General features: G+C 38.8%; 2 protein-coding genes across 3 annotated transcripts; one reads left to right on the forward strand and one right to left on the reverse strand.

The window, feature by feature from the left end:
- Positions 1 to 206: 206 nt before the first annotated feature.
- Positions 207 to 4,536, forward strand: LOC122885935 (olfactory receptor 4K1-like). The gene has a single exon (XM_044217721.1). The coding sequence runs from the start codon at positions 2,629 to 2,631 to the stop codon at positions 3,583 to 3,585; it is 957 nt and encodes a 318-aa protein (XP_044073656.1). The 5' UTR covers positions 207 to 2,628; the 3' UTR covers positions 3,586 to 4,536.
- LOC122885934 (uncharacterized protein KIAA2012-like) lies at positions 4,209 to 25,792 on the reverse strand. 2 transcript variants are annotated; one of them, XM_044217719.1, is made up of 26 exons: positions 25,727 to 25,792; positions 24,000 to 24,145; positions 23,655 to 23,786; positions 23,295 to 23,441; positions 22,592 to 22,784; positions 21,996 to 22,147; positions 21,668 to 21,878; positions 21,432 to 21,491; positions 21,221 to 21,288; positions 20,334 to 20,514; positions 19,012 to 19,164; positions 17,893 to 18,063; positions 16,550 to 16,672; positions 16,314 to 16,388; positions 15,274 to 15,341; positions 13,768 to 13,831; positions 13,469 to 13,691; positions 13,250 to 13,303; positions 12,636 to 12,740; positions 12,310 to 12,499; positions 11,826 to 11,973; positions 10,550 to 10,932; positions 9,986 to 10,194; positions 7,904 to 9,877; positions 6,500 to 6,719; positions 4,209 to 5,596 (listed from the first exon to the last, which is right to left on the reverse strand). In XM_044217719.1, exons 2-24 carry the CDS (start codon positions 24,108 to 24,110, stop codon positions 9,817 to 9,819), a joined length of 3,282 nt encoding a protein of 1,093 aa, XP_044073654.1. In that variant the 5' UTR covers positions 24,111 to 24,145; positions 25,727 to 25,792; the 3' UTR covers positions 4,209 to 5,596; positions 6,500 to 6,719; positions 7,904 to 9,816. The 2 variants fall into 2 exon arrangements, with proteins under 2 accessions (XP_044073654.1, XP_044073655.1); XM_044217720.1 differs by lacking the exons at positions 13,250 to 13,303; positions 25,727 to 25,792 and having other exon boundaries at positions 24,000 to 25,716.
- Between the last annotated feature and the right edge of the window lie 613 nt (positions 25,793 to 26,405).

Consider the following 26,405-nt stretch of genomic DNA (forward strand, 5'->3'; position numbering starts at 1 on the left):
CTTTCCTTTTCCACTCTGGTTCTAAAACAGAGGGATAGTTTACGACACTAAAAACATAATGACAATAATAGCTGCGTTTTAATAACTTAAAAGTTGAAAAGCTCCCGACAGGATTCCTGACAGTGTCAATGCTTTTATGCTCTTGTTCCATCACTGCAGCTCAGAATAACACGAGGCCACTTTGTGGAAATAAACAGAACACCTTCTGTTGTCTTTTATTAGAAAATAACCCTCACACACCCTGCAATGATTGTAAATGCAACATCTCTGACAGCTGCACCTGCTGCCACACAACTGATTTAAATGTCGGTAACCCTCCTGCACTCACCTTAGTTTTCTTATTAGTTTACACTTAATAGTTCATTTTCTCCTTATTTAGTTTGCTGACCTTTTGACCTTATGCAGATTACATTCACATTGCACAAACATCAGCAAACACATAAATGATGACACAGCTTTTGTTTCATACGTCATTCTCATAGTTTACTTAGTATTTTAGTTTTTTGTAGCACACACATTTAGTTAACTACTATCTTAAGGTGTTCTAATTTCTTTTGAGTTACCAGTGCCGAGGGTGCTGCTGTTGCTACTGCTACTGCTGCTGCTGGAGGGACATCTTGTCTGAGCAAAATATGCACCCCCTAAAGCAGAAATGCATGCCAATCAGACTGTACCAAGTGCCGTCACATCATGGGGGATTGGGATTTTTAGTTTAGAGATTGTGTTTGTTTCTTCTGAATATTTATTTAAACTGTTTTAATTACTAATTGTCCTTTGCAGTTTAGTTGGTAGTGTTTGTCTTTGTGTTACCCGTTTTGTTTCTAAAATGGTCTGTTCGGCCATTATATATGTCCCCCTTTGCGTTCAGTTTGTTAGGTCAATTTTGTCTTTGTCAAATCAGTTTGGTCTGTTCAGTTCTATTTAGTTTATGTTAAGTTAGGTCCATTTAGTTGACCTATTTTATGGGCCCAGAGCTTTGTTGCATATTTTGTTTCTTTCATTTGTGGGTGAATCAAACCCTCTTTTTGAAAATCCACCTGTGACTCCTCATGCCTGCCAGCTTGGTCCTTCACAATCTTTGTCAGATAGGCATTAACTACTTTTCTTCTCCTCTCTCCTCTCCTCTCTGCTTTGGCAGCAGAAACAGTCTGACAGTCAGACTTTTTAATGTGCATATTCATAATAGTTTGTTCATCATCAGACAAAAAAGCAAGTACACTTGTACAACTCTGCAAGTAACCATGGGGGATCAGGGTATATTGCGGTTAAAGTAGGTGGGTTGGACTCCCTCCTGTTAGTCGACAGTGGGGCAACATTGTCTGTGAATCCAAAACATTTTTGGATAGCTATCACTAAAGGGGGGGTTGGAGTTGGATGGGCACCAGGGGGACGTTTCTGCAGCAAATGGCGGGAGGATGGGAAACCTGGGCAGTGGCACGCTGTGTGTCAGTTACAAGTTCCTTCTATGTTGTCTTCATGTTTAAATTTAACAAGATATGAGGCTTACTATACATAACCGACTACCCATGCATAGACCTGTATTGAGCAATGAAGACAGAAACTGAAATGATAACTCACAACCAACTTAATGTTTGAATAAACACATCATGGCACTGTAATAATATGGCAAGTGAGGTGGAGATTAATGCTGTACTACAAGTACAAAAGAAAACAATGAGGCAAAAGGTGATTATTCCTCAATTGAGTGTAGGGTTTAATTTAAACATCAAGACCTCAAATTGACCACATATAGACCCCTTTTCATACAACTTTTCATGGTCCTAGGAATGAGTCCACATCACCATTTTGGCATCTCAAAAAGGCAACAAATTGCAACCTTGGCTTCTCATACTTGCCACATATCAGATTCTGTTTATGTTAGAGCCCCTGCATTTGGTATAACATCAATCAAATGCTGTATTTCTAGCCGGAAGTATGGAAACGTCCATATGTATATTTGGGGGACTGCCTGGGGCCCCAAAACCACCCATTTTACACATTTTCCATTTTCAAAGGACAGTAATGAAAAATATGACATCTGCATGTGCCTGATCATGGTCTAAACCTAATCAACAATGATTGTATTACCCACATAATCAAATAATCCAGACTCAATGTTTTGCTCAAGGTAACTTCAGCAAGGTAAGTAAGGTAAGGTAATACGTATACTTTCTACATCTAAACACTGGTAACCTGTGTGAAAAACAGCTGCATCTTGATTAATTCCTGTGTGTTTGTCAGCTGAACGTTGAGTATAAAGTTCAGCAGCTGCTTCTGTTTGTCTCAGTAGGGAGGGGAGGAGTATATGAGGAGTATATCCAAATCTTAGTATAACTAATTTACAACTAACTAATTTATGGCATAATTTGCTGGAACCCGCTCTCAAACACATTTATCGTAGCTTTTCAAGATTTTATACTGTTCATGATTCTAAATACAGGCTCTCATAAACAACCTCAACAAAAAATATGATGTTTATTAGTAAAAGAAAGTGTGCTATAACTGCTTTTTTTCAGTAATTTTCTCCTTTAATCTTTTGAAACACATGGATTGAAACATTTTGTTCAAAATTTGCAGTCACATATACTACATATAGATAAGCATTAAATATATTTTTTGTCTGGGATCATGGGAAACTCAACACAGATTGTGTCATTTGTGTTTTCTATGTATGGTAACATGGGACACTTAAAGTACCTTTATTTCATCCTGGCAATGCTATTTTACATATCAGTTATTTTTGCCAACACTGTTCTTATTGTCATTATTTATGTGGACAGAAATCTGCATGAGCCCATGTATCTATTCCTGTGTAGTTTGTTTGTTAATGAAATATATGGCAGCACGTCTTTGTTGCCCTGCTTGATGGCACAAATCTTGTCAGAGACTCATGAAATTTCTGCCTTTTACTGCTTCCTTCAAATATTTAACATTCATACATATGTAGGTATTGAATTTGGAACTTTGACAATAATGGCATATGACAGATATGTAAGTATTTGTAAGCCTTTACATTACAATGCCATAATAACCAAAAGAAAGGTACAAATTGTCATAGTTGTTATTTGGACAGTTTATTTTATAGAGGTTGGAGTTTTGTTGTCTTTTACCATTCGTTTAAAGCGTTGTGGGACTGTTATCAACAAAGTTTGGTGTGAAAACTATCTTGTAGTTCAACTTTCTTGTTCACCGGACAGAACAATGTCATATCTTCCTGATCTTGTTTTTGGCCTAATTTGCTCTGTTGCTGCTCCTCTCAGTTTCATTTCATTCACATATGTTAAGATTTTTGCTGTGTGTTTAAAAGCTTCCAAAGAGACCAAAAAGAGGGCTTTGGAAACTTGCACTCCACATTTTGTTTCACTCATTAGCTTAGTCTTTTCCTGTTTTTATAACCTTGTCAGTCAAAGATTTGACATGACGCTTGTTCCACTTGAGCTGCATGTTATTTTGTCAATGTATGCAGCGATCATTCAACCTCTTCTAAATCCAGTGACATATGGTCTTAAGTTATCAAAAATTAGACATGCTTTTATTAAATTTGTGACATTAAAAACATTGCAACTTTATCAGGAAGGTATTTGATTTTCTATAGTGTGTTACTAATGGCAATATATAATTATATATATATATATATATATATATATATATTATATTATATACATTTTGTTTATTCAACATACTGTATTTAGATGTCCTAGTTATTTTTCATATGCAATTTGTACTTAATATTCAGATTTATTTGTGCTATCTTGGTGTATTTTCTTAAGGTTTGGAGTTTTATTTGTACCTTTTAATTTTTAGAGAATGACTAATATTTAATTTATCCTTTACACTAGCCAGCTGTATGTTGCTTGAAGGCTTTGTAGTTCAGTGGCATACATAAGTTTTGTGGACGCAAAAAGACGTGGGGCTAATATAGCTGTGAGTGCACTATACTAATGGCTTACAGTTTTTCAGTCTTTGCTCATTATATTGTCCTTGAGAAATCATTAATGGCTCTCTAAATAAATGTGACAACTGGTGACAACCAAAACAAAATCAACATGGACAGGAAAACAGACGGCAGGGACACGCACAGACCTTTTGAGGAGCTGTTGCTCTAACCTGAAAAAAGGACAACCCCCTTTTTTCAAGCTCGTTTTAAGCTTCACACTGCCATCTATTTTGATAGATTTGATTGTAAAATACGTGTACCTGTATGGTGATCATGTTACAACATGGCACAATCCTTCATTTAATTACTTGTTATAGACAGCAGAAGCTATGTAAACCATTCAAACTTTGAGGAAACAAATATTCAAACTTCAAACGTAAACTCTTTGAACTCAGATGATTATGAATTGATATTGTATAAATCATGTAAAGTAAAAATTTAAAAGTAGATTGCAAATTCGAGTCAATGGAAAATGTATATACTTCACTGTATCATCCAAAACCAAGTTTTGATTATACTCATATCTCATATCTATATGAATGTATACCACAGAATGCCTGGATTTACATAATAAATATTTCTGTCTTTGAAGAAACGGATCCTTGTGGTTGCGCCTCATCTTAAATTGAATTATTAGAATCAGATTTAAGAATACCATTATCCACAGCCTTTTCCATTCACAATTGCTTGGGCATTGTAGAACTACTATTTAAAATAGCAAGTACCTTATATATATTTTGCTGGTTCAACAATTCTAATCATTTAAATTCTGAACATCTGAATGAATTGTCAACTTTCATCTCTCACTTGAAAAAAAATGCACTAACACTTTTGTGTACGCAGTTGAATTTTCATGGATGTGATGCTGACAGTGGCTTGACTCGATGTTTCCTGGTGAAGCCCAGGAATTAGTTCTTATGTTAAAGTTGAAACTCATTCACAATACTATGCACAGATGTACTATTTATTTATCATTGATTGAAGTTAGTTAGTTATTAGCCTACGCCCAACTTTTAAAAAGAGAAAATAGGCCTGCTTCACCTCAACCATGTAGGAAATGGTTGCTTGACATTTCTATCATAATGCTTCATCTGCTGACCTGCTGGTAATCTGAATCCAGCTCTGCAAATTCAGCTCTTTAGCTGCCTCCCTCAGCAGACTTCCTATATGTAAGCCAGCTAGCTAGCTAAGAGTTGTTCATGTGATAGCATTATACTGTATAAGGCAATATTGCACGATGTGATGCAAATGTCACAAGCTGTGCATTGTTTGGAAACATATGTGGAGATTTATATTCAAGTGCGGCCTGCACTTGTGCACGTCCTTGGCATGGTATGTTTCACAAATGGACAATGGAGAAGGAGAAGCATCAATGTGTAGATACCTCCCATCACTGAATGTGTTCCATTTGATTTGATGAGCTTCCAAAATTAGTGAACAATTTCATCAAACAAAAATCTTTCCATCATGATCTCGAGTGGAGGTTAAAGGTCAGGGGTCGTGGTCTCAGCTTTAGTTGGATTTAGACCCAGCAGCTGTAACAAAGTGAAATAAGAGTATATCCACGGTCTGGAGATACCCTGAGTTTTCTCCAGACCTCCAGCCTCCAACACGAGACCTCTTTTAAAGGCCAGCTGCTGCTGCAACAGTGCCATCTGTCTGCAGGGAGGACAGAATGAGAGAGAGACACACACAGAGAGAGTTGTATAATGGATCATCATTTATTTCTCCCTTTTTTTTTTTACTTGTTGGAGCTACTGTCTTCCCTCCTCTAGAAATGTAAATCAGAGGGAATGCAAAAAATACTTAATGCTTTTGAAATATCTGAATGTATATGGATATATAACAGCCCCAGTTTAAAGAGACAGACACACACACACACACATATATATATATATATATATATGTACAGAATATGCAGTATATGCTTCCAAACAATTTGCAGCTTGTCACACACACATACATACACACATACATACATACATACATACATACATACATACATACATACATACATACATACATATATATATATATAATTTGATGCTTTAGTGTATCCAGGTCTTAATGAGGAAATAGATTTCAGACCTTTTTTGTAAATAGGCTTAGTCCCTTTACTGTTGGTGTTATGGAGGTTATAATTATTACTGTGACTATACTTTTTTTTCAAATTGCAAATAGCCTACTTGTGATATATTTATTGTGTGATAAGCTGATGTAATTTGGCCTCCTGGCCACTGATTGTCTATAAAAGGAATCATGACATTCCACTCTGGTTGACTCCTCTTTCCAGCCACACCCTGAGGAAGACCCAGTGTGGGTCGAAACTGGTCGGTGTTCTCCTTTTGTGATTTTTTACTTTGATAAACTGATAAAGGCATTTTAACTACATCCTTGGCTCAGTGTGAGTGTGCCTGAAGTAAGCCCAGAGGCTTTCCTTTTTCTAACTTGACTAATTTGACTTCAAGAGCACATTGCTTTCACCTGAAGTTTACTGCTTTACAACAGTGTTTCTGAGACACACACACACACACACACACACACACACATATATATATATACCTGGCGAGCAGCTCCGCCTGTAGCCTGGCCTCCTCTGCGGTCCGCGAGGCGGCCTCCTCTTCTGTCCTCTTACGCTCCTCTTCTTTGTTCCTCCTGTCCTCCTCCTCCTGCTCCTTCCTATAGAGGTACTCTATCCTCTCGCTCTCATCCATCTCCTGTAGCTTCTTGCTCTCCTCCTCCTGCCTCCTCTCCTCTTCCAGGCGGAGACGCTCTAGTTCAGCTGGAAGGGACAAAATGAGATTTCCAGGAAATTAAATTACTACCAGCTAATGGAATAATGCAGTTGCTGCAGTTTTCATTTTTTAAATTGTTGTAGTGCAATTAAAAATCGATTGACCCTTCACTGAGCCCTGCTCACCTTAGCAGTTTACTAATGATAATGGTAGCAGATATTCCACTCAAAATACAGTCATTTTTAAACAAAGAGCCCATGATTTCAGACAGAAGTAGATGAAAGCAGCTAGCTAACTAGCTAATTAACATTTGCATGAGTTGGTGGTAAACCTTTCTCCAGCTGAATTTTTAATCTTTCCAGCTGGCTCATGTGAATATCAGAACGCTTCTTCTATAGTTTCCTGTAACCCCACATATAATGTAGTTAGCAAATGTTAGTTTTAACTCTTGGACTTCGAAGGAACTACTGTAGATAATAAGCTAGTCAGCCAGGCATGCTAACATTAGCGGCTTACATTAGAGCAGACAACGAAAAGTGTAAGTTAATCCATTACTTACACCTTTGTTCATGTTTTTTTTTTTTTTTGGTTTTGGAAAAGCAATGAAAATACCTTCCAAACTTTTTGTAAGCAAACCGCTTCAACATAGTTGAACAGATGATTGGACAATTGCTTTGACTTTACTTAGGTGCACCAGGCCTCTAAGTTGCTGCTGCTGGTTGAAAACTGCATTTGAACTTTTTAATTGGCTGTTTGTTTGGTCTGAATGATTGAACAGCCAATCGCATAACTGACTCTGCCCCGTTTGTCTTGATTGACAGATAAAGATTATGATGGAAAGTGGCATTATGGAATAAAATGGTCATTGGGAAAAATGGTATTGTGAAATGAAAACATACAAGAGTTAAATAAAACCTGCTATAAACTTGTTCTTGTGAATAGAAGCAGGATCAGCTGAAGTTTTTAAAAAATATCGCATTATGTCATCGTCATATATATTGGCAGTATTTATTTATATTATCATATGTATTTATTTATATTATGCATTGCATAATGTCTTATTTATTTATTTATTTAATTTTGAACATACTGTATTGGGCCTCCATACATCTGCGTATCTCCTTTTCCCTCCTCCTTCCTCTGATACTACTCTCCACCTGTTTTCTCTTCTTCATCCTTTTCTTCTTCACTCTTACTGTCCTCTCTCTTTTTCTCCTCCTCTCACTCTCACCTTTCCTCCTCTGTTCCTCCTCCTCTCTCATCCTCTGGACTCGCTCCATTTGCCGCCTCTTCTCCTCCTGCCGCCTCCTCTCTCTCTCTCTTTGCGCCTGTTCCCATCTTGCTCGCTCCTGCTCCTCTTCCTCGCGCTTCCTTCTCTCCTCCTCCTCCGCCAGCCTCTTCAGTCTGGTGATGGAGATTGAATATTAATGAAGTGGTAGTTGTTGTGTATATATGTTCTGTATTTAAAACTGTTATTTAGAATTTATATTAGATATTATATTAGAGTATATTTTGTGTGCTGCAGTGCCCCCTCCTGGTCATTCAACAGCAGTAGTCTTGGAGCAGGGAGGAATGGTGGAGAACACAGTGTGACTGCTTCTCCTGCTGCAATGTATCTTCATATGTTGTTGCCGTGGTCACTATTTGTCCATGAGTATTTTGTTGTATCAGTTTTTAGATACTATAACCTGAATACAGTTGCTATATTTTGTTTTGCTGCAAATTAGGCTTAAAATTGAGTTAATTGATAGCTGCAAACTGGTCGTGTCCAGATGGTAACACTGGATTTGCGAAACTCTCACAAGATTTGTTTCTTTATTGTGCACATTCCTAAAGCTAACCAAGTAGTTTTATTGCCTAAACCTATCCAAGTAGATGTGTTACCTAAACCTAAATCTCGCAAAAGTTTCCGCAAATCCAGGGTTACCATCTACACAGGACCCTGCAAGCTTGTAATTAGAAATGCTCGCCCTGTGTCTTAGCACTTTCTGTTTCTAACAGTTGAAGCTTTACATTGTGCCTATGTAAGGTATATTGGTTATATTCTGATTTCTTTTTGCCATTTGTTCTTTTGTTGCAGTTTTACCAAAGTGTGAATTTTCATTAAATCTCCAACAAAAGTTATGCCTTGTGTTTACTGGAGAACTTCACACTGTTAGCTAACTGTTTGACTAAGGAGAATTCACTGTGTGGACAGTATAGCAGTTAAAAAGTTATACACAAGAATTTGGAGGCCGCACAGTACCAGTTAACATATCGTCACCAACAGTAGTGCCAATCAAGCAAACATGCCCAAAAATACCAAACTCTTTTTGGTAAACCTTAAAGCGCCTATAATTGCTATTTTTAAAATATATCTTTAATTCAACAATAATTCTCAAAATCACCATCAAGTCACACATTAAAAGAAGTAAAACTAGCGGTTAAAACATCTCATGGAAAATTATAGACTTTCAGAGAGAAGTTGGAAAATTTTTCTGTTAAAGGGGCATTCCGTCAATTTTACTCCTGAGGATGTTTTTACCTGTCACGGTTACTACTCAGCCTGAGAAGACAGTTGTGTAATCTCCTCTGTGGGGAGGGTTCTGTAGTTTGGCAGGGAGGGTCTAATGAAATACACAAATTAGCTGCATTATGGGAATTGTCCAGATCCAGCTTTTTGGGAGCTTAAACTAGGGAATAAAAGTCAGGATATCTCAGCCTCTGACCTTTATTTTCTTTAACTGTCTCTCGCAAAGTCCTCCAACTTTGTGGAAGTTCAGTACTAAATCTCTGGAATTGTATCTATTTGCCTTGAATAATATCAGTATCCTGACAAAATAAATGTGTTGTACCATGATGTAGATTTGATCACACCTACAGTATGTGATTCCTGTATTAAAGGATAGGGTCACATTATTTCAGGTCTGTCTTAAAACAATAGACAGGTGCCCATTTGGCATTGAAACAGTTTTTGCTTGCTGTAAACATTTGTCCTGTTCTTACTGGCCATTAAAAGATCCCTTCCTAAGATGCTTTTAATGTAAGTGATGGGGGCAAAATCCAGTTCTCGTTTCATACAAAAATATATTCTAAAGTTCTGAAGAAGCTATTTTTTGGCTTCACCAGTCTGAATTAATCAAATTAAGGGGGTATCTTCCAAAGTTACAGCCTTTTTTGTACAGAACTCCCTCTTTGTTTCCACGGACAGTGTTTCCTGGTTGAGCTGCAGTGGGGAAATAGTAACACAAAGCGAGAATTTTGTATGAATAAGACTAACTTTGGAAGATGCCTACTTATGTTCATTTTTATCATGTTAAAGAAAAAGTAGGACCTGAGCTCCTCAGCTCTCTTCTTCCTTTCCTCCTCCAGCTCGCTCTTCACCCTCTCCTCTGTCTGCTCCTTCTCCTGCTGCTTCCTCTCCTCTTCCTCCCGCTCCCTCCTCTTCCTCTCCACCTCCTGCCTCCGTCTCTCTGCTCGCTGGGCCAGACGCAGAGCTGCAGCCTCCTCCTCCTCCTTCTGACTCTTTCCGGGCCTGGAGGACTAAAACACACACACACACACACACACACACACACAGAGACACAAACACAGAGTCCAAATAATGCACAATGACATGAATAAAATTCTTAATTAATGTAGTGTATACTTTTTTGTTTTTTAACATGCTTGGCGACCCAGAGGGATGGCACAATACATTATTTAATATATTGAGTAAAAGAAGGGGAATCAATTAATTATGAAGAAGTATGGTATTATATCATTAGCAATAATCATGTAATAATTAGATAGATAATTTATGTTAAACTTTTATTCAGACAGCATTAGAACGATTACAAACATGTCAATCAAACACATGAAAAAGTACTGTGTACTAGTGTGTGTGCTTCCTACCAACCTCTGGCTTTACTGGGTTCAGCATCAGCTGTTCCTCCGTTACCATGACAGTTGAACATGACGACAGGCGGTCACGTGATGAAGCGAGTCCCATGGCACTGGCTGGCACTGGCCCCTCACAGGAAGAGGAAGCAGACCTTCTGGAGCTCCTCTGATTAAACTGGAACTCAGCGGACCTGAGCGAGCTCACTGATTGGACGCTGCTGTGTTTGTCAGCATTGGTGGAAAGATGGTCTGTGTCTGTGTCTTCCTCTGAATTTGCTTTTGTTTTGTTATTGTTATTTTGTGTTGCAGAGGGCCTTTTGGTGGATTTTAGGTGAGACTCCTCTTCCATTTCCTGGTTGATCTCCCCCTCCTCTTTCTCCAGGGGGTTGTCATGGTTTCCTATGGGAAAAGAAAAGCAAAGGAAAATGAAAGCAAAGTGGAAAAGACAGGACAGGATTGCAAAAGAAAGGACACACCACACATGAAAATATAACTGGCTACTTTACTACTACTACATCTACAATACTTTTATCTCACAAATGTATTCTAGATGCTTTCACCTACAAATCTCCTAATCAAGGTTCACTGGGAATAAAGTGTCTTTAGCCTTTGTCTCCACTCAAAAACACTTTGAATTAGAGCTGCAGAGGAGTCAGCACAGTTGACTTAAAATGCTGAACACTGTGACAATCTGTGCTGTAGCAAATGGCAACATTTTAATGCATGTTGGATGCACAAGTGTGCTAATAAGACTCCACTGACAGTACTGTTATTCATTTTCTGCATATTGCGCTTTGAGAGTCCTATGCTGACAAAACTTGAGAGGGGCATATTCTTGTTCTAGACCTTCTCTGCAGGTACATTATCTAAAAGTCCTCCACAGAAGAGTCTCATGTGGTTTGGTGGCCACAGTTTACACCAATTATTACATGAATACATGTAGCATATATTAGCTATATGCTATATATTTTGCAATACATGTAGTAGATGATGTAATGTCCAAATTAAAGATTAACGTTAAATTAAATCTCGAGTTGCTTTGTGTCATTACCTCTCTTCCCTTTCAAGATTAACTTGCTTCTTACCTTGCACCTCTGTATTATGTCTCTGTTATAAATGTATTAGTGGTGCATGTACATACTGTAGGATCAACAAAAGACTGGGCCCTGCTGTCACCATTTGAGAGAATTGTAGATGGCAATTGTTTCATTTCAATTTCAAACAAATGTCCTCACATAACATGCTAAGTGTCATGTAGTTTTTGTTTTGCCTGAATGTTTGCAATGTCTTACCAACAACTAACTCTTTGTGTTTCAGCCTTCCTCTCCTCTTCCTCCCAGCAGACTCTTCCTTCTGCCTCGCCACTTCCCCTCGCTCTTCTCTCTCCTCATTCATCTTCACTTCTCCTCTCTCTCTTTCCCTGCCTGCCATCTTCTTTTTCTGAAAGACAGAAAAGTAATTGTAAACCTGAATGGCATCTCAATGTATGCATTGCTTTAGATAGCTACATGTACCTATGTTTCTGGTATTTCAGTGTGTATTTAAAACATTTAACATTTAGCAATCTTTTATGAACTTTATAAACATGTTAGTATAAATGTAATGCTTTTTTGTGCACAAACTTTGAGGATGTTCTTAGAAAGTTCAATAATCCCATTATGCTCTGCACGTTTAATATGCTCTCCTCAGACTGATTGGAAGCAGCGGCCACAGCTACCTCACTGCATTATAAAGTATGCATGTCAGTAGTAAGTCAATCAGTCAATTAATACTCACCACAGGAGGAAGAGCAGAATGGCCCCGAGTCTCTGCTACTTCTCTGTTGGTCCTCTCCTCTTGTTTCTGGCTCCTGATTGACTGAGCATCACTTCCTGTCTTTTGTCTCTGCCATCTTCCGTCCTTCCTCGTCCTCGATGTCTTCTGTCCATCTGATTCTGCACTTTTCACTGTTTTCATATCCCTTTTCCTAAATAAATGGAGGACATGGGTGTGTGAGTGTGTGCAGCTTGTTACTCAGTGTGTTAAAAAAATCAAAGGGCTCACAAACTAAAGTGTCTGCAAAGTTTTAATCTCATAAGAGTTTGTGAGTATTCCTAGTTCACCCTGTGGTTGTTGCAGCTTCCTCAGCGTCCTTCCTCTTAGTACTCCTCTTCCTTTTGTCCACAGCGTTGTCTGCTGTTGCTTCATTTGGGTTGATGTTCTGCTGGCTGCATGATACATTTAAACTGCAGCATCTCAAATGTGAAGGATTACTCTCAACATGTTTATTTCAACGTAGTACAATTATTTTAGCTTAATTGTTGCACAACAACCATTTTTTAAACTGAAGATTGATCCACATAGAGAGGCATCTTAAATATCCACAATCTGGAGATGAAAGCTGTGGTAAACTACTTTGCACAATGGCATCGATGAGTACCAGCAATAATGAAATTTAACAGGCCTGGTAGAGGGCGTTCCCTTAAGGCTGAGTCCTTACTGCAGTGGCCTGGGTTCGATTCCAACCCTGGGCCCTTTGCTGCATATCATATCATCCCCCCCTCCCTCTCTCTCTCATGCGCCTTTCCTGTCTCTATCTGCAGTTGTCACTGTCTAATAAAGGCAAAATCCCCCCCCCCCAAAAAAGATTTTTGGCAACTCAGTTCAGCTAGACACAGACAAAAATTAAATGATTGTCTTTGGTGCAAAAGAGGAAAGGCTCAGAGTCAACGCTCACCTTGATTCTTGGTCTTTGAAACCAAAAATGATATCAGACTTCTTTTTGTAATCACTAACAAACACAAACACAATACTTTAATTTTTTTAGTCATCTCCGACTGAGGAATATCTTGAAAAATCCTTGTTGGTTTTCTGGGAAATTTGACAGATTCATACATTTAAACGTCTGCAGCTTACAATTAACAAAGATATTAAATTAAACATGAATTACACCAACCCTGGCTGATGTGATTCAGACAGATGGTTAGTCTGTCCTGTACTGCCCAGCTCTTCCTCATTGTCCTCCTCCTCTGCCTCAGTGTTGCCTCCTCTTGGCTCCGCCTTCCCTACCCGCTCACTCAGTGGAGGAATCCCGACATTGTTTTTACCATCCTTTTTTGGTGCCTTCCATGTTTCCGCCACTGCCTCTGCACTCTTTGTTTTTTTCTTGGTCACAGCCACTGGAACAACAAACAAAACGTTTTGATAAAATTCATTCAAATTCAAATTAGGATCAAATAAGCAGCAGAGTTTTACCTGGGTCTGTGTGGCTGCTGGGTGAGCATGCATTAGTCTCTGTTGATGTGTGAAGATCTAAGAGCTGATTGAAGAACAGAATTGAAAAATTCAACAAATAGTGAGAGATATTGTATAGACACAAAGGATGCTCAATGTCTAAATACTAAAATCAAATTCCGGATTCTTGTGTTTGTTTTGCTTGGCTCCATCAGATTGTACTGGAGAGCAGAACAATCTGCAAACTAAGGATTATAACTACAGAGAAGTAACTGACAAATTGTGATCAGAATCAGTCAGCATGATAGCAAAGCTTGGAACACAAGACCCAACATGGTATGGTGGATTTGTACTTAATTATACCAACCATTAAAACAGAATCACAGTACAGACACCAGTCTCTTGTTTATTGAAACTAAATAGTACATTATCAACATTTGCATATCATGACTGTCCAGTGAAAACCCTGTATCTCCAGATTTTGAATTTTTCCAGATAAACTTAAGGGTTGAGAAAATTCTCCTACCCTTTAAATACCCATTGGATTAACCCAACAGTGCATTGTCACTATGTTTAATACAAGGCTAGTGTAAAAACTTCACACTGTGGAGATACATAGTTTTCACAGGACAACGATGATATACTTTACAGCAACATTTCGTTCTGATATGCTCAAGGTCATTTTGTAACTGTAATATGGAACCCTCTGTTGAAATAGTTACTAGCTTTATTGGCAAATTAGTTTCATTGTTGCTTTGTTACTGCTATCAAAGAAAAGCCACCATATTTTAATGAAACATTTTGACCGACAGACACCTTCTGTTCTCTGGAATCATAGACTGTATATAAAGATGGACGACATGACAGCTCTCCAAAAGTGAAGCCAAAATATCTCTATCGACCCCTGGTGGCTGGCTGCAGTATAGATCATAAACTCCGCCCCTTCCATGTTAGCGATGGGACATGAGCCAAACTAAAAACTCAAAGTACACGTCAAATAAATTTTTCCCAAAGATGGTTTCTGTCATTTTAGTTAGTTCTTATCACGCTGATGTGTGTTCAAGTGTTCATTTTTCTTTTAAGTTTGGTTCTAATTAGTTATTTGATGCTATAAAAAGGGGGTTACGCGTCATGATTGACAGTTGAGCTCTGCTCGCGATTGAGTCAGCTCGGTATATGGGCGGGACCTCTGTACCGCGGCTCCAACTCAGTTCACTACTGCGCAGACTCTGGCTCCAAATGACATCACCAGTGCAAGATGGCATCGTACAGTTGGATGAAGAGGAGACGTGTCGTCCATCTTTATATACAGTCTATGTCTGGAATACACAATGGAGGGGAATCAAGAAAACTAAATAATAAAAACATTTATGTTAATGAAGAGATGCTCTGAATGAACACATACTTTCACTTTTGATGGAGCTAAGCTTGGAATTTCCCATCTCGTCCACTCTTTGCGCTAAGCTATGCAAACACATGCTAGGCCATTAAACCTTTAAAAGGTCAGTCAAAAAAACACCAGTTCACCTTGTGTATGGACTGATGGTGCTGGATGTCACCCACGGGAACATCTGTGTTCAGCTCCATCCCTCCCCCTGCACACACATACAATGAACTGGCAATGGTTTGAGCAGGAGGCAAACACTATTCTAACCTTGTGAATTTATGACAGCAAGAAAATACCAAGGCAAACACTGAGTTTTTTGTTCAGAGCAGTTTTAGTGCTAAGTATCTAATAATTGTCTAAGTGATATTGTAAAGGTCCTACATGAAAATGATAGTGTGGTGAATTCAGAAGCTTCATGTCACAGCCTTTCAATATTCCTTCAGGTGGGGGCCAGTAAGGTTAGCAGGCCAGCAGAGAGAACTATAGCCTACAGTAGGAGATGTTACACTGTCGGGTGCAACAGGATGATACTGAGACCTGCAAAATAACCCTCAGGGAGCTGGCGGAGTAAGAGAATTTTCCTAGCAACTATGTATAAGCTGCTGTGCCAAAATGTGCAAATAAAATTATAAAATCTTAAAAAGAAAAACGCTCAGTAAATTGTCAAGCAATGATGATGATCTGGTGAACAGATTTGCTTTAAGCTCATCTCAGTCATATATTTTATTTTAGTTCACTATAAATTACAAATTCATTCAGATTAAGGCATTATGATTTCAGGTCAAATTAATGTTTTTTCCCCTGTGGAGAAGATGGTCTGTACATGACTCGAACGACAGGTCTGGACCACTAGTACATTTATATATTTTGTTCATACCTTAGAAAACGTTCTAAGTGCTAGAAAATTGGTGAATGCCACAAATTCTCCTAAATCGCTTGAACATGCCACTTAAGAACAAATATGTGTGTCTGAGTGGTTCTTGCATGTGGCCCATTGTCTAATACATATGCAAGAACCACTTTATTTCACTTTGAATGTTTTTTTAACCTTTGTCCATGATATTAAAGCCGTTTGTATGTGAAGTATAATTCATGCATTTGTGTTTCTCTGTGTTGCATACCGTACCTGCCCCTCCAAGAATATATATGTGTGTGTGTGTGTGTGAGTGTGTGTGCAGACCTGTATGTGTATGTTCAGGCTGCAGCACAATGACCCAGGGTAACTTCTCTCCTTCTGCAGACAAAACCTGGAGAGCTGAGAGAAAGAAAGTGTGAGTTATTGATAATTACTGCAAGTCTTTACCTTGCTCTAATACTGTATTCAAACATTAATTACAATTTATAAGTCTCTCCTCCAGATGAGCAGAATTTTTGAATTACTGAAGAAGTTTTTACATCAAAGCTCATTGAGCGTACCTTGCTCCTGTGTGTCACCATCACCCTGAGATGGGTCCTGGCTGTTGTCGTACAGCGACAGTTGAATGATCTCCCCATCAGGACCCAGAATCAGGCTGCCAACAGATTTGCCGTTCTGCAAATCTGACAATACACAACAACTCTGAGAAACTGAGACATGGACCCTTTGACGGATGAATGAAAGTGTAACAACATCATCTCTCACCCGCTGATGTAATGTAATTATATTTATGTCAAAAAGGAGGTGAACTGGTCAGTGAAGTTGAGTAACCAGATCTGACAAAAGGCAGAGAATGGACCTAATGCAAGAACATTTTCTAATTCTTATCCAAAATCTCTCTTGTTTTTTGGCTTGCTAGTACGAGTGTCCCAAGTCAGATTCACCAAACTCTCTTAACTGCACAAATTTGTCATAAATTGCTCGTTTCAACTTAATGAAAGCTACCTGTTCATAAGGAGGTGCGTGTTCATGAGATGTGCCCCCAAATCACTATGTACCTGTTCTGCTCTGTCTGACAGCAAGTTTCATTCACAAAATGGGAGGCGGTAGAGGGGATGTGACAATCATGGAAATGGACGAGAGAATATTACACAGTCAGTGATGTTACTCTGTCAGTTCTTATAACTGATCTGTTATGTTCACCTGGACAGCGACCTGAATAAAGGCCCTGAGGCAGCTGTGAGAGTAAGAGAATTTTCTTAGCAGTTACTGACATGAAGGTGATGAAGATATGGTGAACAGATTATTCATTTTGCATTGAGATTGTTTTCATTATATACCTTTTTTTGGTTTATTTTGCTATCACATTTCAAAGTCATTCAGAGTAAGACAATATAATTCATTATAAGTGTTTTTCCCCCCCTGTGAAGAAAGGCAGACTTATCTGTGTTTAAGGGTCGAGGGTGTTGTATGTTGTCCAGATTGCAAAGCCCCTCGAGGCAAATTTGTGTGATATAAATAAAATTGACTTGACTTGACTATGAGTACATGACTTGTACAACAGGTCTGGACCAATCATGAATTTTGTTCCCTAAGAGACCATTCTAAGTACAAGAAAATTGGTGAATATGACAAGTTGTGGGAAATCACTCAAATTTGTTTGTAGGAGTGGTTCTAGCATGAAGCCCATTGTGTCCTCATGACAGATCTATGATTCACACTATTACAAGAGATGAAACAGAAACAAAACAATCCGTGTTTTGTTTCTGGGGACGTAGCTTTTTCAGGTCAGTTTGCATTAAACACATACAGTGGCTACTGTCTGTTTTACTACATAGTAAAAAATATATTAAAATTAAAAACATAGTTTCATGTTCTGTCACAGTGGTTAAGCTCCCCATACCTCTCAGCTCCAGAGGCAGAACGCCCCTAACCACGCCTCTGTTAGCATCGCTGGATTCACAGGGATCCTGGAGGTCAAGTGGTCGGTTCTGTAAGAAGGCCAAAGAGCTCTGCTTGCCCGGGCCTTTCCGTCCTGCAACACAACCCAACACTCCTACTGGAGGAGGAGGCTCTGAAGGAGAGGACACAGCATAAGAGAAGATAGTGTGATGAACACAAAGATCATGATGAACCTTTGCAGAAAATATTCTCCAATTGTCGCTTGTGATGTGGCACAGTGGAGGAATTCATGCTTTACATGCAATACATCTTATGTTTAATTCCCAACATCTCCACTTCCTTAGAAGTAACAGAGGTCATCCCCCATAGTCTTCTGACTATCAGTCATAAACACAGGGATAAAAACTAAAAAAACTTGTAGAACAAAACTTTGTAAAGGAATGTGAAATATTATTATGTTTGGTATTGAGTCATTTGTAAATTGATCATTTAAGCATGGTCTGTAAGAGGATGTAGCTCAGTGGTAAAGTGTGTGCTTAGCATAAAAACATTTTAAAAGATCTTTAGAAACAGAGTACATTATTAATCTGAATGGGAAATTGCAGCATTACAACAGCCAACTCACACAGGAATCACGAAACCAAACAATCAACATGAGGACACACAAAGAGGTCATAAAACAGATTAATAAAAACACAAATAACCAAAATCTTAACTAGAAACCGAACAAACACTTAAAACTGGGACAATTCTTTAAATATATGTAACTAGTACTATTCTGTACATGGTTAGTGCAAGTCTAGTATATAATGTATAATGCCTTGTATCGATATTGCAAGGTGCTTCATTGGAATTGCAAGGATCAGTATTGGGAGTAACTACACAGTGGATAGACAGAGGCAGACCAAGTTTTGATTTTCACCATTGAGTTGAAAAACAAACAAACCATGCAACTAATGGTTTCATGTCGCTGTTGAGCTGATAGTTTTATGGACAGTTACATTTGCACACATCATACAGCATCAGAAACTGAATTCAGGGATCTGTTAGTGATCTATCAGACTGAATTAATCATTTCACATCTAAATGCCCGCTTGTAAAGTGTATGTATGTGCTCTACCTTCTTCTGGCTCCAGCAGAATCATAGAGCCTTTCTCAGAGGGTAGCCTTCCTCCTCGTCCTCCTCCTCCTCCTCCCTGCCCTACTGTCTCTTTTTTAAAGTATTGTTTCTCTGTTTTTTCTCCTCCTCCTCTTTGCTTCTCACTTATCTTTTCTGAAAGACAGAAGGAGAAGAGTCAGAATGTAAAACAACATCTGTACAGTGGCAAGTAGTTCAAGATATCATTTTAAATATAGGAAATATAGGAAAATTCCAATGTTTTACAACCTCTGTGATGTCATATGGTCATAACATTTTACTTATCAGGAGCCAGTTGCACCAGCTCCTTGTAAGTTCAAACTTAGCCTAGTTAGCAGAGAGATTAGTTGTTACTAAATGTTTCACCCACTAACTTCCAGGTGTAACTGTTGCGTAATTAACTAAATTAGCTAGCATAACTGACAAAACTAACAGTAATTTGCTTATATATGACCCATTTAGGATGAAGAGTAAAATAAGTAATATGGAAGACAGATCTGACCTGACACTTGATGGTGTTTAAATATGTAAACTTGGAATATTTTAAATTTCATTTCACAACAATAAAACAACATACCTCAAATTAAAAAATCTGATGCCAATAACATTAAACTAACTGTCACAGTCACAGTTATGTTAGCATAATTTGATATTTCCATCACATTTTAAATTGCATCAGTACCACCTCTGAAACACATTTAACCATATAGAAATAAAACATAGTCATGACAAGTCATACCAACAGTTAGCTAGGACATTTCTTAAGTTTTAATTGTGCAAGCTGATTTAGTATATGACTAGTTTGAAACTAGCAAGTAGTTACTAAGAACTTAGGAAGGACTTTACACACAAACTTAGTAATTGATTTACAAATAGCGGGTGCAAACTAATCCTGGGCTGTGTCCAAAATCACTCCCTTGTTTACTCATTAATGAATCCCTATATATGAGGAAATATTCGCTGAATTTGACAAAAAGGTAAAATTGGATTAGAATCGCATACCCCTTCTTTAAAGTGATAACTTGAACTTCAAAACTTCTCCTGATATTAGAGCTCTGATCATAGCTTCCTCACACTGAAGTTTGCAGTTCACTGTCTTAGAATGAATGGGAGCATGAATGTGAGCCGGTGGAATCAATGGGCTATTTATTGTTGGTTTTGATCATTTCAAAGATTTGTTGACAACAAACACAGAATATTGCCAGCCTTATCCTTTAACCGACATGCCATTGTGACATGACATACAAATCTATCCTTCAGCTGAATCAGTGTGTGTTCAGTCTTCCTCTATGTGTTCTTGTTACCCTCCATCCCAGGAAACAACAGAGGAAGAAACAGAGCCTGCTGGTGGAGTCGATTCAGAGTTTCTTGGGTTTGAAACCCAACTTCTGGATCAGTCCGGCTGGGGGCAACAGTGCAACTCTCTGCAATGGGAGGTAGGCGCTGGGCATGGTGTTCATCACTGCTGGGGGCCTCCCATCTTGGCTGAAACATTCAACAGAGGCATGTCTGCTATTTGGAGGTTTTGCTCTCAGATAATGTAATGCCACATGAGGGAAATTAGGATTTCAGTCAGTATTTCAAATCCTGGAAATGAGAACATGCACATGCGTCTTTGCATATTTCGATTTGTGCAGTTGTTCTGCTCTGTTATGTAAGTAAAATATAAATGTTATGTAAGTAAAATATAAATAGTGGAAGTAGTGGAGTAGTTCCAATAAAACTAAAAATGTGTGTTTCAGTCAAGGATGTAGACAATTAATTGCAGATCAATGTCATTAAAAGAGAAATAATTTTTTTTTATTTTGAGTCATGTATCCCTATTTTTGACATAAAACATTTTGATGTAAATTGACTTTCAACTAGATGAAACTTTTTATGTCACTGAGTTTTCTGCACAGGTTCTGCCTCTATCTAGAGCTCTGATAAGAAACACCTGGTGGTGCAAAAGTGCAATTATATGTTCTCATTGTTGTGTGAAAAGCTACTAAATCAAATATTTGAAAGCAAACTTTCAAAAATAAGGATTCAGGATTCCAATTAGGATTCCAAGCTTCTCTTTTGAGATTATGTAATGTGTTCAAAACTCAAGCAGAGAAAAACTAGAATGAGTGGTGAATGTTTTCTCAGTTGCTCAAAAGGTGAACACTAAGCTACTGTAAATTAAGGGTAAAACAATAAACTGTCTTACCCTGTCTTTCTTCTCCCAGCACAGTCCACGACAGACAGAATGTCCCACTGTCAGAGGAGGAAGGAGGCCTGTGTGTGGGGAAGGCAATCAGAGCATCCTGGTTAGCAACATATACTGTAGAGGAGTTGTATAAGGTAAAGGTTTGGTTTTATTACTTTTCTACTACTTCTACTTCTACTACTACTACTAGTACTTCTACAATGGATGATACCTGTGGTAGTATTTGTTTCAGGCTCGGTGTTTGAACGCTGTTCTGCTCCACATGGTCTGACTAGAGAGAATGCAGTTTTTAATTAATATACTGAAGAAGAAGGTGAGTACAAGAAGATAGATTACATTTCAGGACATCTCGTTGACTTCCATTCATTACATATTTACAACATTTACAACTTTAACTTAGGACATCAGTTTTGTCTATTATGATAGACCATACACATAAACACACACCTATCCTCCCACGTCTGTTCCCACTTATCAATCTTTCATAGCTGCCTTTATCACCGGTCGTTCCACTGTCTTCAGTGGAACAGCCTTGATCATCTGTTGCGTCACGGACACAATTCATGTTTGGATGATGGAGCTCCCCTCCCATACTGTGGTGGTTTATTTCAGTATGCTGTGAACTTTCAGTATGCTGCGGACTCATGTCTAAGTAAGTCTGCAGTTGGAAGGAAAAACATTTGGCCAATAAATTAAACAACATCAAAAATGACAAAAATTTCCAAAGATAAAGGATAATTAACAAATTCAGTAACTTCAGTCATTAGCATTTCACCTGAGGTTCTTCTGGTTCTTCAGGGGTCATTGCTACATAGTGTACCCAGGGCTGAGGCTCCATCTGTGGAGTTGGAGTCCTGGAGGTACAGGGTATCTGGAGGAAAAGATCCAGCCTGACTCTCTTCCTGCTGCCCTGCTCTTCCTCTTTATCTGCAGAGAAGCTTACTTTTAGGATCCAATACTGGTTACTGGTTTGGGAGAGTTCACCTGGTTGCATTCATCCACTTGGTTAGTTTTATTTCAGTGAGAAGCAAAGCAGGACAAACAAAAGCCACATGACTCCTTTACTGCACAGAAGTTTGGTAATTTGTTAGTAGCCGTAGATTTACGCTAATTAATGATGAAATTCTTTGCTATGCAGGTTGCATAGTGGGTTGTTTTACATCATATTTGTTCCATTTTCTTTGCTCACAATGGCATACTATAAAAGAGTAGTAGGGTCAGGGTTTCCAGTGTCTCATCTTAACTACAGAGGCCCATGCATCTTTTGCCCCATAATTTTTTTATTTTGTGGGTTCCACCAGAGTTTCTGTTTTGGATGTTGAATCTCCACCTTTAACAGTTTGTATCAACCCATCTGTCCATTTTTTTTACCTTCAGCTTGATTCTCTAGTTGTTCAGTTTTTCTCTCTGCAGGAAGCCACTGGGGGTTAAACTGTACAAGCACATCTGGACTGGACTGCTCTTGTGTGGTGCGAATGGGCGTAGGACTGGGACGATGAAGGTCCGGAGCAAGAGGGAGATGAAGAGAAGGAAAGAAGGGTGGGCCGAGTCTGGAGGAGGTGGACTGGAGGGAAGACAAACATTAAACTTGCATGAATCAATTTCTAGCCACAAGAGGGCAGAAGCACTCTAACAGAAGCAGAGAGATACACAGCTCTGACATTGTATTGCCTATAAAGGGAAAACAAAATCCAAACCTACATGTTGGTATGATGTTCTTTTACTGAAATGCGGTGTTACATTACGCCAGATGTAATGGGACACAGACCTTCTGAAAAGTTAAATTTATGTCCACAGAGTATTTTCCCAAAAGTCTTGATGATCCCCAAGACTTTTGGGAATATAAGTTTAAGTTAAGTTTTCCCTTAATAATAACAACCTTCATTTAAAAACTGCATTTCGTGTTTACTTGTGTTATCTTTGACTAATATTTAAATTTGTTTGATGATCTGAAACATTTAAGTGTGACAAATATGCAAAAAAAAAAAGAAATCAGGAAGGGGGCAAACACTTTTTCACACCACTGTATACACATAGTATACCTAGAGAGGTTTTCCTGGTCTATTCCACCTACCTTATTGTTGCTGTAGCTCAAAATGGCTGCAGTTAGCTCCTTGAGGGTGCTCAGCTGCTGTTCCACTTGTTGAGTGTACCGCCGAACTGCCCGCTGCTTCCTGTCTCTGGTCTCTGAGTGACAACTGATTTCCATAGTAACCAAGTCCTGGAGACAAAAGAAGATGTAAAAAAAAAAACAAAAAAAAAAAACTGAAAACAGAAATATTGGTTTCTGTATGTCAGAGGTCTATGTAGCTTAATATAAAGTTTTCAGTAGAGGTTCGGCAGTTGTGTCTGTCCTGTTAACTGAGCCTGGCAAAATGTCCCTTGTTACATTAAAGCTATAACTGTAGTTGCTTGCATACACCCACACAGATACCTGGGAGTATAGTAGAAGTGGCCCCCTACGAGTGCTGTAAGTCTTTGGTAGAGTTGACTCTGCCTCCGCAAGCAGACGGCCGCTGTTGGACAGTCGCAGGAGAGAGTCCTGGGACTTCCAGATGTAGTAATCCTATTGGTCAATTGATGGATTATATTGATGATTGGTTTGTTGATATAAATGTGAGAAGGTTTATTGCAGATTCATTCCATAACACAGACAGTAAAACAACAACAAATAACAATCTGACCAATATGTAACTTAAGTGTATTTCAATATACAATACTAATATGTATTCCAACATTAGAATTGGTACTATTACAGCCTTTATGAGTGTGTGAGTACCTGCGGAGTGAAGCAGACATCCAACCGTCCATCATGTCTCCCCGTGTTTCTGTTGGAAGAGACGAATCGACCACAACCCTGACTCAGCAGGGACAGAGATAAATCCTTCATGATGTCATTTCGTCCTGGAGGACATCCAAGTCAAGCTGGACAAGGCTTAATTAGGTTATTCCATAGATTCCAAGGTAAGCTAGTCCTCCAACTGTGGAATATCCCTTTCCCTTGTATCTGTATCTTATTCACGCTGTTACTCTTGATGTATTATCTTGTTATCCATAAAAAGACAGTAGATAACCTTGAACAATTTCCCAAAAACTACAACCAGAGAAATTCTGGATCTCTGAATGCCCCATTCACCATTGCTGCATGTTAGATTGACCAGTGCCAGTGAGAGCATGGATGTGGGTGAGAGAGCGATTCAGCCATACATGTTTGAGCCTCATTCAGACCCAGATGAGGAGTCAGCAACTAGCAGATGTATCAGAATGGTAAGTGTAGTTAGCATATTTTATTTGTTTATGTTGTTTGTTAGCTTGCAACCAAGCGGCAACTTCCTGGGGTGAAAAATGAAGCCAACACGGAAGTCCCAAAAACTGCAGTTCCTCGAATGGCCACTTAAGTCTGGCTCCAAAACCGAGTCAATCCCCATTAACCCACATGTTAAAATGCCCAACTTTATCCACAGAAATAAACACGTTTTGGCTTCTATAGCTAATTTCCCCCTTCATGAAAACTGTGCGGGGGTGAATTTTAATATAACTCACCCACCAAATTATATTATAGCTTAAAGTTATGCATAATTAAGGATGTGGCCGCTTTGAGTGACAGGTGGGTGCCCTCTCAGGTGGCTAGCCTCTGGGTGCCACAACAATCTCTTTGCCCATTTTTGGATTAGCCATAGTCCAAGATGGCGACGGATGGAGCCACCCACTTTGAGCTTCAGAACAGCTATTGGTGATGTCACAGACACTAGGTCCATGTTTTATACAGTTTATGCTTGCAATTGGCAGTGGCTGACACAGCGTTAGTGGTTGGGAAATAATAATATCTGCTATGATGTCACAGCGTGTTCACATTGTTATTACTTAACGTTAGTAGTTGAAGGAAGCTCCAGTGTCCGGTTTACCTCTGCAAAACTGCACACTCCACCATGTTTGCTGTCAAAACTTTTACTATGCTAGTGCAAACTCCCGCTCTCTGTACTGACAAATCTGCTTGTTTCAGGTTTCTTTGCTAGTGGCATTTGCGTATCAGACAGCGATTGGCTTTCATTGTGGAGCAGAGTTTATTATATATATATATATATATATTACTTACTATACTATACTATAACAGGGACAATATTGCTTTTAATGCAACAACTGGATATAAATCACAGCAGATAACACATGAAAGGCAATAAACAGACCTCCAGTGAAAGTCATGAAAAATTTTGCTTTCAGTCCTTATTCAGACTGAGTGATTATAACAACATATAACAACATTATAACATAAACTTAATTTCCTCAATCACCAACATTATAAGTAACCAGAAGTGAGGAGATCCAGGATTAGACCCCTGAAAATACTCCTGAGAAAGAATTGCCTGAAAAAATATCAAGTAAGGAAGTGAAATTTAGATTTTGTGTGTCGGTATATTTAGTTTATCAGCTCCTTGTCACGTATTGTTGATTTGTATCATGTTTTAGAGCAGAAATAAGTATTAAAAGACAAAACGTTGGACGTACCTGCTGTCTCCCTTACAAAGACTGCCCTCTGTGTGTGTGTGTGTGTTCAATCCCTGTTGCTAGGTTGTCCACAGTCGGTACTGTGTTTCTGTTGCCGTGGCTGCAGTGACATACAATGGAATACACACACACACACACAAACAAAAGTAAGACTTTAAAATGTTGTTCAGTTTGCCTCCAGCCCAGGTTACACAGTCCATACTGACACACACAGTACTGTGAGAACAGCTCATACACACCAAGGCATTGTCAAAGACATGTGTAGTTTATTGCTCTTTGGTTGCTGGCACAATGTGCACTTCCACAGGGAGACCCCAGTGGATGTCAAATCCTTCAACTTTACACTGTCTGCTGTACTGTAACATTTCTCTGTTTTATTTTTCCAGTGAATAAACAAATCTACCAGCACGTATGTATGTTGCATCATGAGAGTAGCGCTGCCATCTTGTGCTGGTGACGTCATTTGGAGCCAGAGTCTGTGCAGTAGTGATCAGGGTTGGAGCCGCCCATATACCCGGCCGACTCAGTCACGAGCAGGGCTTAGCTGTCAATCATGACGTGAAACCCCCTTTTTATAGCATCAAATAACTAATTAAAACCAAACTTAAAAGAAAAAGCGTACCTACCTAAAACCATCTTTTGGAAAAATGTATTTGTATTTGATTTTTTAGTTCCTACG

Source organism: Siniperca chuatsi, linkage group LG12, assembly GCF_020085105.1.
Source record: "Siniperca chuatsi isolate FFG_IHB_CAS linkage group LG12, ASM2008510v1, whole genome shotgun sequence".
Lineage (NCBI taxonomy): Eukaryota > Metazoa > Chordata > Actinopteri > Centrarchiformes > Sinipercidae > Siniperca > Siniperca chuatsi.